At 46.0% G+C, this 14,117-nt stretch overlaps 1 protein-coding gene across 2 annotated transcripts in view; it reads right to left on the reverse strand.

Annotated features, from left to right (window-relative positions):
- Positions 1 to 14,117, reverse strand: part of LOC117369093 (cytochrome P450 3A29-like) — a 61,617-nt gene that overhangs the window by 12,920 nt on the left and 34,580 nt on the right. For both annotated transcript variants that reach the window (XM_033963081.1, XM_033963082.1), the window contains 3 exons: positions 10,618 to 10,693; positions 7,465 to 7,625; positions 2,724 to 2,950 (listed from right to left, as the gene is read on the reverse strand). In XM_033963081.1, coding sequence (XP_033818972.1) covers positions 2,724 to 2,950; positions 7,465 to 7,625; positions 10,618 to 10,693 — 464 coding nt within the window. The remainder of the gene's footprint in view (positions 1 to 2,723; positions 2,951 to 7,464; positions 7,626 to 10,617; positions 10,694 to 14,117) is intronic.

Genomic DNA, 14,117 nt, shown 5'->3' on the forward strand with positions numbered 1-14,117 from the left:
GTGTCCTTTTGAGGACATGTCTAGGGCTCCGGACGGCTTTTCAAAACCCGGCACTTTGTCTGGATTTTGAAAAGCTTCTATCAAATCGCCGTCGGGCAGGATGCGCGGATGCCTTCCTGCCCGAGAGCAGGCAGTAGGGGGGCAGGGCTAGGGTGTGACTGGGGGCAGGCATGGGGGCATGTCTAGGGGGGTCTGAATTTTCCAAACGGAAAATCTGGTAATCCTATCCATATAGAAGTGGGGCATGTTTTGGGGCTCCAACTGCAGAAGAGAAAGAGATGTTCATAACCAAAAGAAGGACGTCTTTATTTAGACCTGGTACTTGGCACTTCCAGGTTACAGAAAGGTACTCTAATTGATCAATTTTCTACTGGATTGACTAAGGACCCCCAAGCCAATCGGGTTTTCAGGATAGCCCTAATGAATATGCATGGAGCAGACTTGCGTGCCTGTCAATTTTATTACATGCAAATCTCTCTCATGCATATTCATTAGGGCTAGGCTGAAACCCAATTGGCCTGGTGGTCTTCCAGGACAGGGTTGGAGACTACTGGACTAAGGCAAGACACTGCAGGTGTTTTTCTGTCCCTGGAGTGCCCTTAATAATAGCAATATTATTATTAAGACAATTACAAATAGCTGCAGTGGGATTTAAACTGGTGACATCCTCCGCTCTCTGTGTTATTGACTGCTCTAGCCATTAGGTTATTCCCCCCCCCCAAGGATGTCTCTGCGGCCATATGTAATATTGACGTTCTTACCCTGCCACAAAGAAGTCCATTTCCCAGTTCATAGTTTGTACATTTTAATTTGGAAAATGGATGCTCATAGCCAGCACTTGGGCATCCATTTCTCATATATTTTAAAACAGGCCGCATGTCAGATTCTGTTCTAAAACGCGTGAGAAGTGGACGGCCATATGCGACGTCCATATTTCGAGTCGAACATCCTTTCTGAAATACTGCCGTACAGCTCTACGTTGCGCAATCGTTTTGATGTTACCACAGAACTATAAAGATTCAATTGTAAAAACCAGAGCCAGTCTCCGAATCACCTCGCTGCCTCTGTTTTCCTCTTGATCACAGTCTAGAGAGTTGAGTTTCCTGCTCTGCAGGGGTAGTGATTGTCCACTGGCGACTGAACCAGGGCTGGCAGAAGTCGCAGCACAAAGCGTTGAAATCTTGAGATATAGTTTCTAATTAAAGCTCGGGTTTATATTGTAAGATCAGTGTACTGATGAGTTATCTGGTAGGGTGCCAAGCAAACTGTCTGAACCCGACACATAAAATAACACTGAGATATTTCAGGTCACGCTTTACCAGATGGTGTAAGGAATTATTTGAAATGCTGTTTTCTCTGATACATCATGGTCTACTGTGCCAATATAATGAGATTAATTATGGATATTGTTTTCCTTTATTTATTTACTTTGGACTTTTGTGTGAGGGGGGGAATAAAATAAATGGCGGTCAAAGTTAAGTGTTGAGCTGATCTGCGCTAAGCTAATATTCTGGAAAGAGCGCTCTGTTATCCTTGTGCGCATTTTGCAACCCAAATTTGGGTTTGAGCATTTGCACCTGCCAAAGGCTAATGTAAATGACTGTGTCCAGCCAATGGCAGTTAGACGCACAAATGCAGGTGTTCTATAACAATGCGCCTAAATTCTGGGAATGTCTCTGACCCATCCATACCACTCTTATGGCCAAGTCCCCAGGCGCCATGTTGCTGGGGGTGCAGGCACCCCTTCTCCTCTCTGCCCCCCCCCCACCTCTTCCCATTCCTCTCATCCACGCGCCCCCCTTCCCCTCCCCCACACCTCCAGTTGAAGTTGTTGTTCGCGGCGGTCTACAATATGCTCTTCGTGACCCTATCGGCTCTCCCGCTGATGTCACTTCCTGGTGCTGCGCATAGGAAGTGATGTCGAGGGAGAGCCGACGGGGTCGCCAGAAGCAGGTTGTTGACCGCTGCGAGCAACAACTTCAACTAGAGTTACAGGGGAAGGGAAGGGGAGGGAGTGCGTGTGCTAGGCAGGAGCGGGGAAGGAGCGGTGGGACAGAGACGAGGGCAGGGGAGGGATGCTATTCGCTACGCCACTGCCGCCCCTATCCAAGCCAGTTAGGGAATGACTGATTAGCGCAGATATTCAGCATCATTATCCTAAGTGCTGCTGAATATTGGCAGCTGACCAGCTCAGCGAGATTAACCAGGCAGTGGTGTAGCGAGGGAAGTTTGCATGCGGGGCAGAGTTGCCCAGCATCGCCACACCGTGTGCCCCTCCCATACATCTTCAAATCTTTGCTGGCACCTCCCCAAATCTTCACAGCAGCGAGCAGCATTTCCTACCTGCTGCTTGCACCAGCTTCAGCCTTCCCGCTGAGGTCATTTCCTGGTCCCGCAAAGAGGAAATGACATCAGAGAGAGGGCTGAGGCCACCATGAGCACTAGGTATGAGATGCTGCTCTCTGCTAGGGAAGATTTGAAGTGGGAGGTGAGGAGGTGCTGATGCTCTGTCCCCTTAACTGTGCCTGGATAAATCCTTTTGAATATTAATCCCTTAGTTGTATTAATTATTTTAATTTAGCCATTACAAAAGTGCCTGCATTATAGCTTTCACACATTAGTATTCAAAACCCTATTTTATGCATTCAAACCACCTCTATTTTGTTTTCCTAATTATTTTAACCAAATACTTTTCAGCAAGTGGTTCTTTCCTCGTGGGGTACCTTTCAGGTCGAAATTCCTCTGGCTCCGGCCAGTACTCCGGGTCCCGATGTATCGCGAAAACTGGGACCATTGTTGGAATCCCTTCTGGAATGGTTAATCCGTTTATCTCCACCGTTTTCTTACAGACTCGTTCTAGTCGTCCTCCTGGGGGATAGAGTCTAAGGGATTCATTAATCACCATGTCAAGATACTCCATCTGCATCAAGGCCTCATAGGTAGGTGTGGCCTAGAGAAGAAATGCAGGAAACGTCATACGGTCATTGCTCACTTCACGTGAAAAGGGGCTGTAATGTCTTAATGAAGGGCTGTTCCAAAAACAATAGCAGGACATCGAAGACCTTTTATCTATATCAAGTTTCAAGTTCATTAAAAATTTGATTTAACGCAAATCAGAATTTCTGAGTATTTTACAATTTTTAATAATAAAGGGAGACAAACTTAACAAATAATCACTTTAGAAGACATGACTGACAGACACAGTTAGGAAAGTTGAGAGAACTACAAATTAAAAGTAAAGTGTACAAAAAAGGAAAGACCACAGTAGGAAGTAGAGGGTTGTGCGGGGACAGAAATCCCACCCATCCCCGCCTGTCCTGATATTTGTCCTGGACTTGTCCCCCCTTAGCTTCAGTCCATGTCTTCTTGTCTGCTCTATTTTGTCGATTCCTTACAGTATTTTGAAAGTCTCGATCATATCCCCTCGCAGTCTCCTTTTCTCAAGGGAGAACAATCCCAGTCTCTTAAGTCGTTCCTCGTATTCCAAGTTCTCCATACCTTTTATTAGCTTCGTTGCTCATCTCTGCACCCTCTCCAGCAGTTTTATATCCTTCTTTAGGTTGGGAGACCAATGTTGGACGCAGTATTCCAAGTGTGGTCTGACCATTGCTCTATAAAGCGGCATTGTAACTTTCTCCAATCTACTCGCGATTCCTTTCTAACATTCTATTTGCTTTCTTTGCCGCTGCCGTGCATTGTGCCGACGGTTTCAGGGTCCTATCTATCAGTACACCCAGGTCCTTTTCCTGTTCGCTCTTACCCAAGTTGCACCTGGCATTCTATACTCGTGTTCCTTGTTCTTTCTGCCTAAATGCATTACTTTGCACTTTTCCACATTAAACTTCATCTGCCATTTCTCCGCCCATTTCTCTAACGGACACAAGTCGCTCTGGAGTTCCTCGCTATCTTTCTGCGATCTGATTGCCCGGCATAGCTTTGTGTCGCCTGCAAACTTGATGATCTCACTGGATGTTCCTTCCTCTAGGTCATTGATGAAAATATTAAATAAGATTGGCCCAAGTACCGAGCCCTGGGGTACACCGCTAGTCACTTTCTCCCAGTCTGAGAAATTCCCATTTATGCCCACTCTCTGCTTTCTGTTCTCCAGCCATTTGCCTATCCATCTTAGTATATCTCCCTCTATTCCATGGCTTTGTAATTTCCTGAGAAGTCTTTCATGTGGAACCTTGTCGAAAGTTTTCTAGAAGTCCAAGTATATTATGTCCACCGGTTCTCCACTATCAATTTGTTTGTTGACGGTCTCTAGCATGGCACTTTTTGTAGGCGTTCCCACTATTTTTATTGCGGGTCATGCATTAATATTTCCATTACTGCGCAAGGACATAGGCAAACGTCTAAAGTATTCGCGCGTTAACCCCCAGATTCTATAAAGGGTGCCCGAGTTTGCATGCCCAGATTTGGACGTGATCCTTAAGATCAGATGATAAAAACCTACTTTCCATTCCATCCTTAAGAGTTATTAACACACGGCGAGATCCAGTCTTTACGGTCATGGCGCCCCAGATCTGGAACTCACTGCCGGCACAGCTTAGGGAAGAAAAACCCTTCATAAATTTAAAGGAATGCTAAATTGTTTTTTTGTATATGATGCATTTGATTTTTAAACTTATACGATGCCTCTTTTACCAGGAATAATTTAAAAACTCCCCACCTTATGGGGTTTTTTTTTTCCTTTTTTCTTTAATTTATTGTTGTTCTCCCCACTTACCTTTTGCATATGTTAGTCTCTGTATTCGGCTTTAAGGGCTCCTTTTACTAAGGTGCCCTAGCGGTTTTAGCACGTGCTACACTGCCCCACGCCCTAGATGCCAACGCCTCCATAGAGCTCGCATTAGTATTTTCTGTGTAGCACGGGGTTTGCGCGCTAATCTTCAGCACGCGCTAAAAACGCCAGCGCACCTTAGTAAAAGGAGCCCTAACAGTCTCTTTTAGAAAGCCACGCTAGCAGCTGCGCTAACGGCCCTGAAGCCCATAGAGATTTAAAGATTTTGGGGCTGTTGCCGCGTGGCTTTGTAAAAGAGGCCGTAAGGGGGTTTTTTTGCTCCCCGGATTTCTATCTAAATTGTACATTGCTTTGAAATTTGATATTACGATTTAATCAAATTTTTAATAAAACTTGAGAGGCCTAACGAAATTGGGGAAGAAACCAATGAGTGGCAGGCAATATTTGGGTGCTGTCAATCAGTGATGTTAATTGGCGCCAATTTCAACTTGTGCCCACATCTGGTTATGCGCTGCTTTCTAACACCGCACATCTAAATCCCATCGCGTGCAACCCAAAGGGATGCGTTTGGCAATGGGAAGGGAATTGGCAGGTCAGGAGTAGGCCTGCTAGATTTCCTCTTAAAAGAGAGAGAAAAAAAAAAAGAGGACACTTGTCCCCGCCCAGTTCTGCCCCCCAGCCCCTCCCCCAGCTGAACCTCCTGTCTCCTTCCCCGAGGTCTGGAGGGGCCTCTGTGCACGTGCGGACGTCGACGCGATGATGTCACGGGAACGCGTGTGTATTAGAGTTGCGCAGGGACAGAAATCCCACCCGTCCCCACCAGGATCCTTTCCATCCCCGTCCGTCCCCGCCAGGATCCTCTCCGTCCCCGCCCATCCCCGCCAGAATCCTCTCCGTCCCCACCCGTCCCCGCCAGGATCCTCTACGTCCCCATCCGTCCCCGCCAGGATCCTCTCCGTCCCCGCCAGGATCCTCTCCGTCCCCACCCATCCCCGCCAGGATCTTCTCCGTCTCCACCCGTCCCCACCAGGATCCTCTCTCCGTCCCCACCCATCCCCGGAAGGAATTACCTCCATCCCCGCCCGTTCCCATAAAAAGCAGCAATTATTTCTGACAGGATCATCAATTCTACAGTTTCTTTTGCTGTTTTCCTTGTGGAATCTCTTTGGTGGAACCCTTTTTTTGTTTTCTGTTCAGGTAATTAACTTATAAACCCCCTCTTTTACAAAGGCTGACGTGTCCATTATATTCTATGGACAAACCCTGCTTCCAAAGCCTTCCATCCCCGTGGGAGTCCCGTGGGCTAGAGGGGGGTCCCCGTGGGGTTTCCCGTAGGACCCCTGCGATCCCCATTGTGGTGCAGACCTCTAGTGTGTATGAAGTCATCGCATCGACGTCCGTGCACATGCGGAGGGTCTCCAGACGCGGCCCCGACCTCGAGGACTTCCGAAACCCATCAAACTGCGGGGATTCTGGAAATCCCTCCGGGCACCCAGACAGTCCTCTACAAAGAAGACATGCCTGTGTTTTCCCGGACGTCTGGTCACCTTAGTCAGGGCTGTTCTCGCTAAATCTGTGCAGTATTTTAGAATTAGGGGGATCTGCGCGCAGCTCGTGTGCCTTGACTTGGGTTTTAGTCCGATGTAAGCCCTCACACTCAAAGCTGAGTGCAGAAATCCACGCTGAGTGCTCTTTATAGAATTTCGCAATGCGCAGATTTCTTAAGACCTCCAAATTTTGGTGCCATTTTCTGAAGCCGGTCCTAAGAGCTTAGAGCCCCTATGTATGCTAAATAAATAAGCATATCATAGTAACATAGTAGATGACGGCAGATAAAGACCCGAATGGTCCATCCAGTCTGCCCAACCTGATTCCATTTAAATTTTTTAATTTTTTCTTCTTAGCTATTTCTTGGGTTCCAACTGCCGAAATCTCTGTTAAGACTTACTCCAGCCCATCTAAACCCTCCCAGCCATTGAAGCCCTCCCCAGCCCATCCCCCACCAAACGGCCATATACAGACACAGACCGTGCAAGTCTGCCCAGTACTGGCCTTAGTTCAATATTTAATATTATTTTCTGATTCTAGACCCTTTGTGTTCATCCCACGCCTCTTTGAACTCAGTCTGTACCGTGGATGTCCTGAAAACCCAACTTAGTGGGGTGGCTGCAAGGACCACATTGCCAGTCATTGCCATAGAGCTTAGCCAGACATGGGCAACTCCGGTCTTCGAGGGCCGGAATCCAATCGGGTTTTCAGGATTTCCCCAATGAATATGCACTGCTTTCAATCTTTTGTCTTAAAAGAAAAACACAACAACCGAGCTTTCAACCCCCACCACAGGAATCACCTTCGCCACAGACTCAACAGGCTGCCATCAGCGCCGCACCCTCATGCCGCCCGCCTTACCCCAGACAGGGGAGGGAGGAAGCGCTCCCATCGGGATGCTGGGCAGAGGGGCAGGTGATGTGAGAGATGTCCTCGGGTGCGCGTGGAGAGGGGGAGGGTAGCAACCCATCCCCGCGTCCCTCTGGCTTTCTAGTAACGAAGTCTGGCAAACTCTGTACTAGGGTGACAGCGCACATGCCTACAGAGAGGGCTCCATGCCTACAGAGACCCTTCTGGCCATCACTATTCTATACACTGGAGTTCTTATGAACATTTCCAGTAAGGGTCACCATTTCTACCAGCTGCTCACGAAGGAACAGGTCCTTCCTCACCTTGTTGGGTAGAATTTTATCTATCTCTTCGTGAAGTCTGTGCTGGACTTCGGGGTGGGTTGCCACATTATAAGACAAGAAGGACAGTGAAGAACCAGTGGTTTCGTACCCAGCAAGGATAAAAACAAGAGACTGGGCCATAATCTCCGAATCACTTAGAGCTGTAATAGAAAGAAAGGTGATACAGACCATCATTTATTGTATATATCACATACATGGCACTTTAGAGCGAACATAGAAGTGGCTCGGGAATACTGTCAAAGTGCTGGATTTCTTTGATAAATTAATTGCATTTGCACTCCTGCAGAAGGAGAAATAACCCATTTGAAGGCTACTGTATCTTCTTCAACAGATATTTAGGGCTCTATGATCAAGCTGATAAACCACAGGAGGAATTTCAAAGTTGCTGACTTCAGTTTCAGGGCCTTTAATCAGCAGTTCTTCTGCACTAAAAGCCACAAATGCTCTGCTGCAGCTTTTGTCTTATCTTTAAAAATGCACTGATATGACAAAACAAATAGCTCCACAGGCCAGTATGGTGTGGTGATAATTTTGTCAGATTCAATTCCTTTGACATTTGAAAAAGGGAATCATTGTGGTGCAGTGGATTGAGCTACAGCCTCAGTACCCTGAGGTCATGGGTTCAAATCCACACTGCTCCCTGTGACTCTCGGCAAGTCATGTTAACTACCCCCCCCCTCCCAAATTGCCCCAGGTACATTAGACAGATTGTGAGCCCACCAGGACAGACAAGGAAAAATGCTTGAGTACCTGAATAAATTCCTGTAAACCATTCTGAGTTCCCCTGGGAGAATAGTATAGAAAATTGAATAAATAGTGTGATAAGTTTCAGCCTCTGATAACCAGAGCTGGCATTGTGACATCATAATGCCTCATTCCACCAATAAGAGCCAACCCCATCAGTGATGTCACAATGGCTTGATTATCCTAGACTTGGCTCACTTTTACTACATTTTGATTTTTAGAGTGGCGCAGTGGTTAAAGCCTCAGCACCCTGAGGTTGTGGGTTCAAACCCACACTGCTCCTTGTGACCCTGGGCAAGTCACTTAATCCCCCCATTGCTCCCGGTACATTAGATAGATTGTGAGCCCTCTGGGACAGACAGGGAAAAATGCTTCAATCTATATATATATATATATATATATATATAAAATCGGAGGTATGTATGTGTGTATGTGCCGCGATCACGCAAAAACGGCTTGACCGATTTGAACGAAACTTGGTATGCAGATCCCTCACTACCTGGGGTGATATGTTCTGGGGGTCTCGCGGCCCACCTGCACACGTGGGCGGAGCTACAAACAGAAAATCAGATTTCACCCATTCATGTCAATGGAAAAAATGTAAAAAGCTGCCATTCTCACAGTAATTCAAAAACGGCTTGACCGATTTGAACGAAACTTGGTATGCAGATCCCTCACTACCTGGGGTGATATGTTCTGGGGGTCTCGCGGCCCACAACTCTATGTTGCTTGCTCAGGGCTGGGTTCACCCAAGAATTTATATGTTCTTGCTCCAGGAGGTGAAACTAAAAATGTTGTTTATAATCACGTTTTGCGTTAGTTGTATTGTATTCATTTTGTCCAATATTTCACATTATAATTTGAATATTGTACTTTTTATTAAGCTGTAAAAAAATAATTTCATTCACCACTATAAAGTATCTTTATTTGAATCCATTTACAGTGTTATTGCTATAATTAAATACCCGTGCAACGCCGGGGCATCAGCTAGTACCTGAATAAATTCATGAAAACTGTTCTAAGCTCCCCTGGGAGAATGGTATAGGAACTTGAATGGATAAATAAATATGTTGTTCCACACTTTTCATTTCAGTGAGGCAAATGCATCTACCGTGTTTCCCCGAAAATAAGACCTAGCGTCATTTTGGGGTAGGTCTTAATATAAGCCCTACCCCAAATATAAGCCCTAGTCCCAGGATTCGTCAGCAACTCTTCAACCTGGCCCCTCCCCCCCACCGTGCAGCCGAATCCCTGCTGAACCTCCATCCTTCCCTTCCCGTCGACCGCGAGCGAGTTCTACCATCAACCGACGCAGCGTCAGGACAGCGGCACTCTAAACAGGCTGCTTTGGACTTGTCCGGCGGGGAATTCACTCGGCCGCGTTACTGATGATGTCATCAGTAACACGGCAGATTGAATTCCCCCAACGGACAAGGCCAAGCAGCCTGTTTTGAGTGCCGCCGGCCCGACACTGCTTTGGATGAAGGTAGAGCTCGCTTGAGGTCAGCGGGGAGGGAAGGATGGAGGGTCAGCAGAGGTTCGGCTGCGCGGTGGGGGCAGGGAGTGGCTCAAGGGTTCTGCTGCACAAGGGATGGGAAGGAGAGGAGGAAAGTGCTGCACATGTTGGGGAGAGAAAGAAAAGAGGAAGAATTGGGGTGAAGGAGAGGAAGGGAGGGATGATCATGTGCATACACTGAAAATAAGACCTAGTGCCTTTTTTGGGCCCCAAATGAATATAAGACACTATCTTATTTTCAGGGAAACACGGTAGTAAATGGGTGCAAGTATAGGGAAGCCAAGTCATTGTGACATCACCAATGAGGTTGGCTCTTAGGCATTGGTGGAATGAGGCATGATGACATCACAATACGAGGGGCTGCTGAAAAGTTCCAGCCCAACCAAGAAGAGAATGGGGAGAGTGTGATACAATGGTTAAAGCTACAGTCTTAGCACCCTGCGGTTGTGGGTTCAAACCCACACTGCTCCATGTGACTCTGGGCAAGGCACCTATCCCCCCCCCCCCATTGCCCCAAGTACATTAGATAGATTGTGAGCCCACCAGGAAAAATGCTTGAGCAAACCATTCTGAGCTCCCCTGGGAGAATGATATAGAAAATTAAATACAATTATTGATAATAAATAATACATTCTTTGTCTTATTAAAAGGCACCAGTATCACAGTCTACTAAGATTAGCACTTCTTTCAGGCTCAGTACAAGTACTAGAATTTTGTAATAGTGTCTGAATAGGTTTTCGGAGGCAATCTACAACGCAATACCATTCACTTATTTTTTGGATAACAACTTTAGCTACGCCAAACCACCTCTAGCAACCAGAAAGACCCTCCCTGTATAAAAGTATTTAGGAGAATAAATGAAATGGTGTTACTTTTATATTCGTGAAGATTGCCACTGGGCTCAGTACTTTGAGAGTCGAGCATCAGCTGCAGGAAGTCCACTCGGTCCTGAAAACAGAAGGAATGAATTAGGACAGAGGTTCGTAAAACATTTCGATTTCTGAGACCCTCTCACCCCTTCTTAATTTGAATGTCCATTAGTAAGTTTCAAGTTTCTTTATTTTTCATATATCGTCTATCAAAACACATGTCTAGATGGTGTACATTATAAAAGATTATAGGAAACAATTAAAATAGGTAAATAAAAACAAATAATTTATCAAATATTAAAAATACTGGACAAATTCAGATTAACATACAGCGTGCCGGATTTTAAAAGGAAATGGGATACACATGTGGGATCTCTAGGGGGGTAAAAAAAAAAATAAAAAAAATGTAAATGGGATACACGTGGTATCTCTAGGGGGGTAAATTCAAGGGGGTAGGGTTGTTGGAGTGGGCAGACTTGATGGGCTGTGGCCCTTTTCTGCCGTCATCTTCTATGTTTCTATGAAACGGAAGGAAAGTAGGGGAGGGAGAGGTTGTTTAAAATACATCGAAGTAAAATTAATACAAAAGGACGGTAAGTGGGGAGTGGTAAAGACATTAGGAGGGAAATCACTTCAAAAGAAGGATTAGATGTTTCAAAGCTACACATGAATCAGGGAATTAAGAGGCGGAGGCTGATGCTAAAGAGTAAAATCATCTTTAAAGAGGAAAGTTTTAAGTTTGGTTTTAAATTTTCCGAGTGAGTTCTCTAATCGAATGTCGAGTGCAGGGGTAGGGAACTCCGGTCCTCGAGAGCCGTATTCCAGTCGGGTTTTCAGGATTTCCCCAATGAATATGCATTGAAAGCAGTGCATGCACATAGATCTCGTGCATATTCATTGGGGAAATCCTGAAAACCCGACTGGAATACGGCTCTCGAGGACCGGAGTTCCCTACGCCTGGTCTAGTGGAAGGGCATTCCACAGAGAGGGGGCGGTAGCTGAAAAGATGGATTTGCGAGTAGTATCGTAAAACAGTAGAGAGAGTAAATTTTGATTATTTGATCGGAGGGCCCTTGACGATGAGTAAGGGATCAAACGTTTATCTATGAACGCCGGTTGGTTAGAGATTTTTGTTTTAAAAGTGAGGAGGAGTATTTTATAGGAGAGACGATGAGCGACAGGTAGCCAATGTGCTTTACGGAGGAGAGGGGTGACGTGGTCAAATTTTTTTGCGTAATAGATTAATTTAACCGCATTGTTTTGCAATAGTTGTAGACGGCGAATTTCTTTCTGGGTTATGCCTTGATAAAGGGCATTACAGTAATCTGTAGCTGAAATTACTAGAGAGTGAATCAGGATGTTAATGGAGGAGTGATAAAAAAAAAAGAGGAAATAGAACGGACTCTGAGCAAGTCACATAACCCTTTGTTGCCCCAGATACAAAGTAAGTAGGGGTCTCATTTTTCTTTGAGTCGCGCCAAAAAGATTTGTTTTCATATCCCTCCATAAAATCATGTCGTTATAAGAAGTTCCTTGAGAGAACCCTCTCATTTCAAGCCACTAAACTGAATGTATGGCTTGGAAAAATGATGTTCGAGATCTCTTCCTATCTTGATTTTAGAAAATTTGGTATCTTAATGCATTCTGCTTCATTTTTTCAATCAAATTCCTTATATTCAACTTGATGTATTTTATCTGTTCTATGAATTACTTCTTTCCCTCCCATGCCGGTATTTTCTGCATTATATTATAAATGCTTTCTGTCTTTATCTGTTTTTAAGTCCATTATTCTAATTTGTATTTTATCTGTATCCCATGTATTAAGCTCACCTTGTTGTGAACCGCCTAGAACTTTTTCGGTATGGCGGTATATAAGAATAAAATTATTATTATTATTATTATATAATATATAAACCAGTGGTTCCCAACCCTGTCCTGGAGGACCACCAGCCAGTCGGATGTTTGGGATAACCCTAATGAATATGCATGAGAGAGATATGCATATAATGGAGGTGACAGGCATGCAAATCTGCTCCATGCATATTTATTAGGGCTATCCTGAAACCCCGACTGGCTGGTGGTCCTCCAGGACAGGGGTGGGAACCACCGATGTGAACCATTTTGATTGTAACCACAGAAAGGCGATATATTTCAAAACTCATCCCAGGTCCCTTTCCCTGTAAGCCACTAACATATGCACATAGTAGAGCTTTCCAGAAATGTTAAAATATGATGAACAAAGCAGATAGAAGTGTAATAAAAACCGAAGACCCTCCTCTTCGAGACAATATGCACCATTGACAATCAGTTGCTTGTTCCGACTCAGAGATTTTGATTCCTTCCAATGTAAATTGTACCGTGTATTTTCCATATTACCACCCAATTAGAAGACTTTCACCCCCTCTACTCCTCCTTCTTCTTCTCCACTCCCCTCTCTCTTTCCCCTCACTCAAATTGTATGTCGCCTTGAAACTACTTAGGCCTAGGGCTACTTTTATCAAGGTGCGGTAGGCGGTTAACGTGCGGAATACCGCGCGTTCAACCGCCCTTCCACTCTAGTCGCTAACGCCTCCATTGACAAGGTGTTAGTTTTTAGGCTTGCCGCGGGGGTTAGCGCGTGATGAAATGTCAGACGCGCTAACCCCCGTAGCGCGCCTTGATAAAAGGATCCCATAGAGCGACTCACAAATTGTAGATTAGATTAGATAAATTAGGATGAGTGTAAATATAATATATTTGGTTGAAACAGTTCGACTTCTTCGGATGCGTGTAAATTTAAACTTAGTCGAAATGGTTAACCTAGTACAGTCAAACCTCGATTTACGAGTACCGCGGTTTACGAGTGTTTTGCAAGACGAGCAAAACATTTGTAAAATTTGTGACTCGTAAACCAAGCTTGACTCGCTATACGAGCATGTCCCAAAGTAAAACATCCCGCATCCCCCTCTCCATACCTTGCAATGCACACTTTCTGATGCTCTTTCACTTCAGTTTTGCCTTTTAGGGTGTCCAACCTGCTGCCCCATGCGGCCTGCTCGAGGACAATGCGTTTGTGCCATCTGCCGCCCCTGAATGATTGCCTTCTTGCCGGCTCCTTCCTCCTTGCTGTGTTCGCTCTGGGCCGCGGCGGCAGCTCCTGCATGCCTCCTGCGGCTGGCCCTGAGACGTTCCCTCTGACGTTGCGACGTCAGAGGGAGGGCTTCCGGGTCGGCCGCGGGGGGCACGTGGGAACTGCTGACCGCCGCTTTGAACGAGCACTGCGGCAAGAAGGAAAAAGCCGGCATGAAGGTAGGTACCGCAGCACAGGGAGGGCTTCCGGGTCGGCCGCGGGGGGCACGTGGGAACTGCTGCCCGCCGCTTTGAACGAGCACTGCGGCAAGAAGGAAAAAGCCGGCATGAAGGTAGGCACCGCAGCACAGGGAGGGCTTCCGGGTCGGCCGCGGGGGGCACGTGGGAACTGCTGCCCGCCGCTTTGAACGAGCACTGCGGCAGGAAGGAAAAAG

Source organism: Geotrypetes seraphini, chromosome 11 (genome assembly GCF_902459505.1).
Source record: "Geotrypetes seraphini chromosome 11, aGeoSer1.1, whole genome shotgun sequence".
Classification (NCBI taxonomy): domain Eukaryota; kingdom Metazoa; phylum Chordata; class Amphibia; order Gymnophiona; family Dermophiidae; genus Geotrypetes; species Geotrypetes seraphini.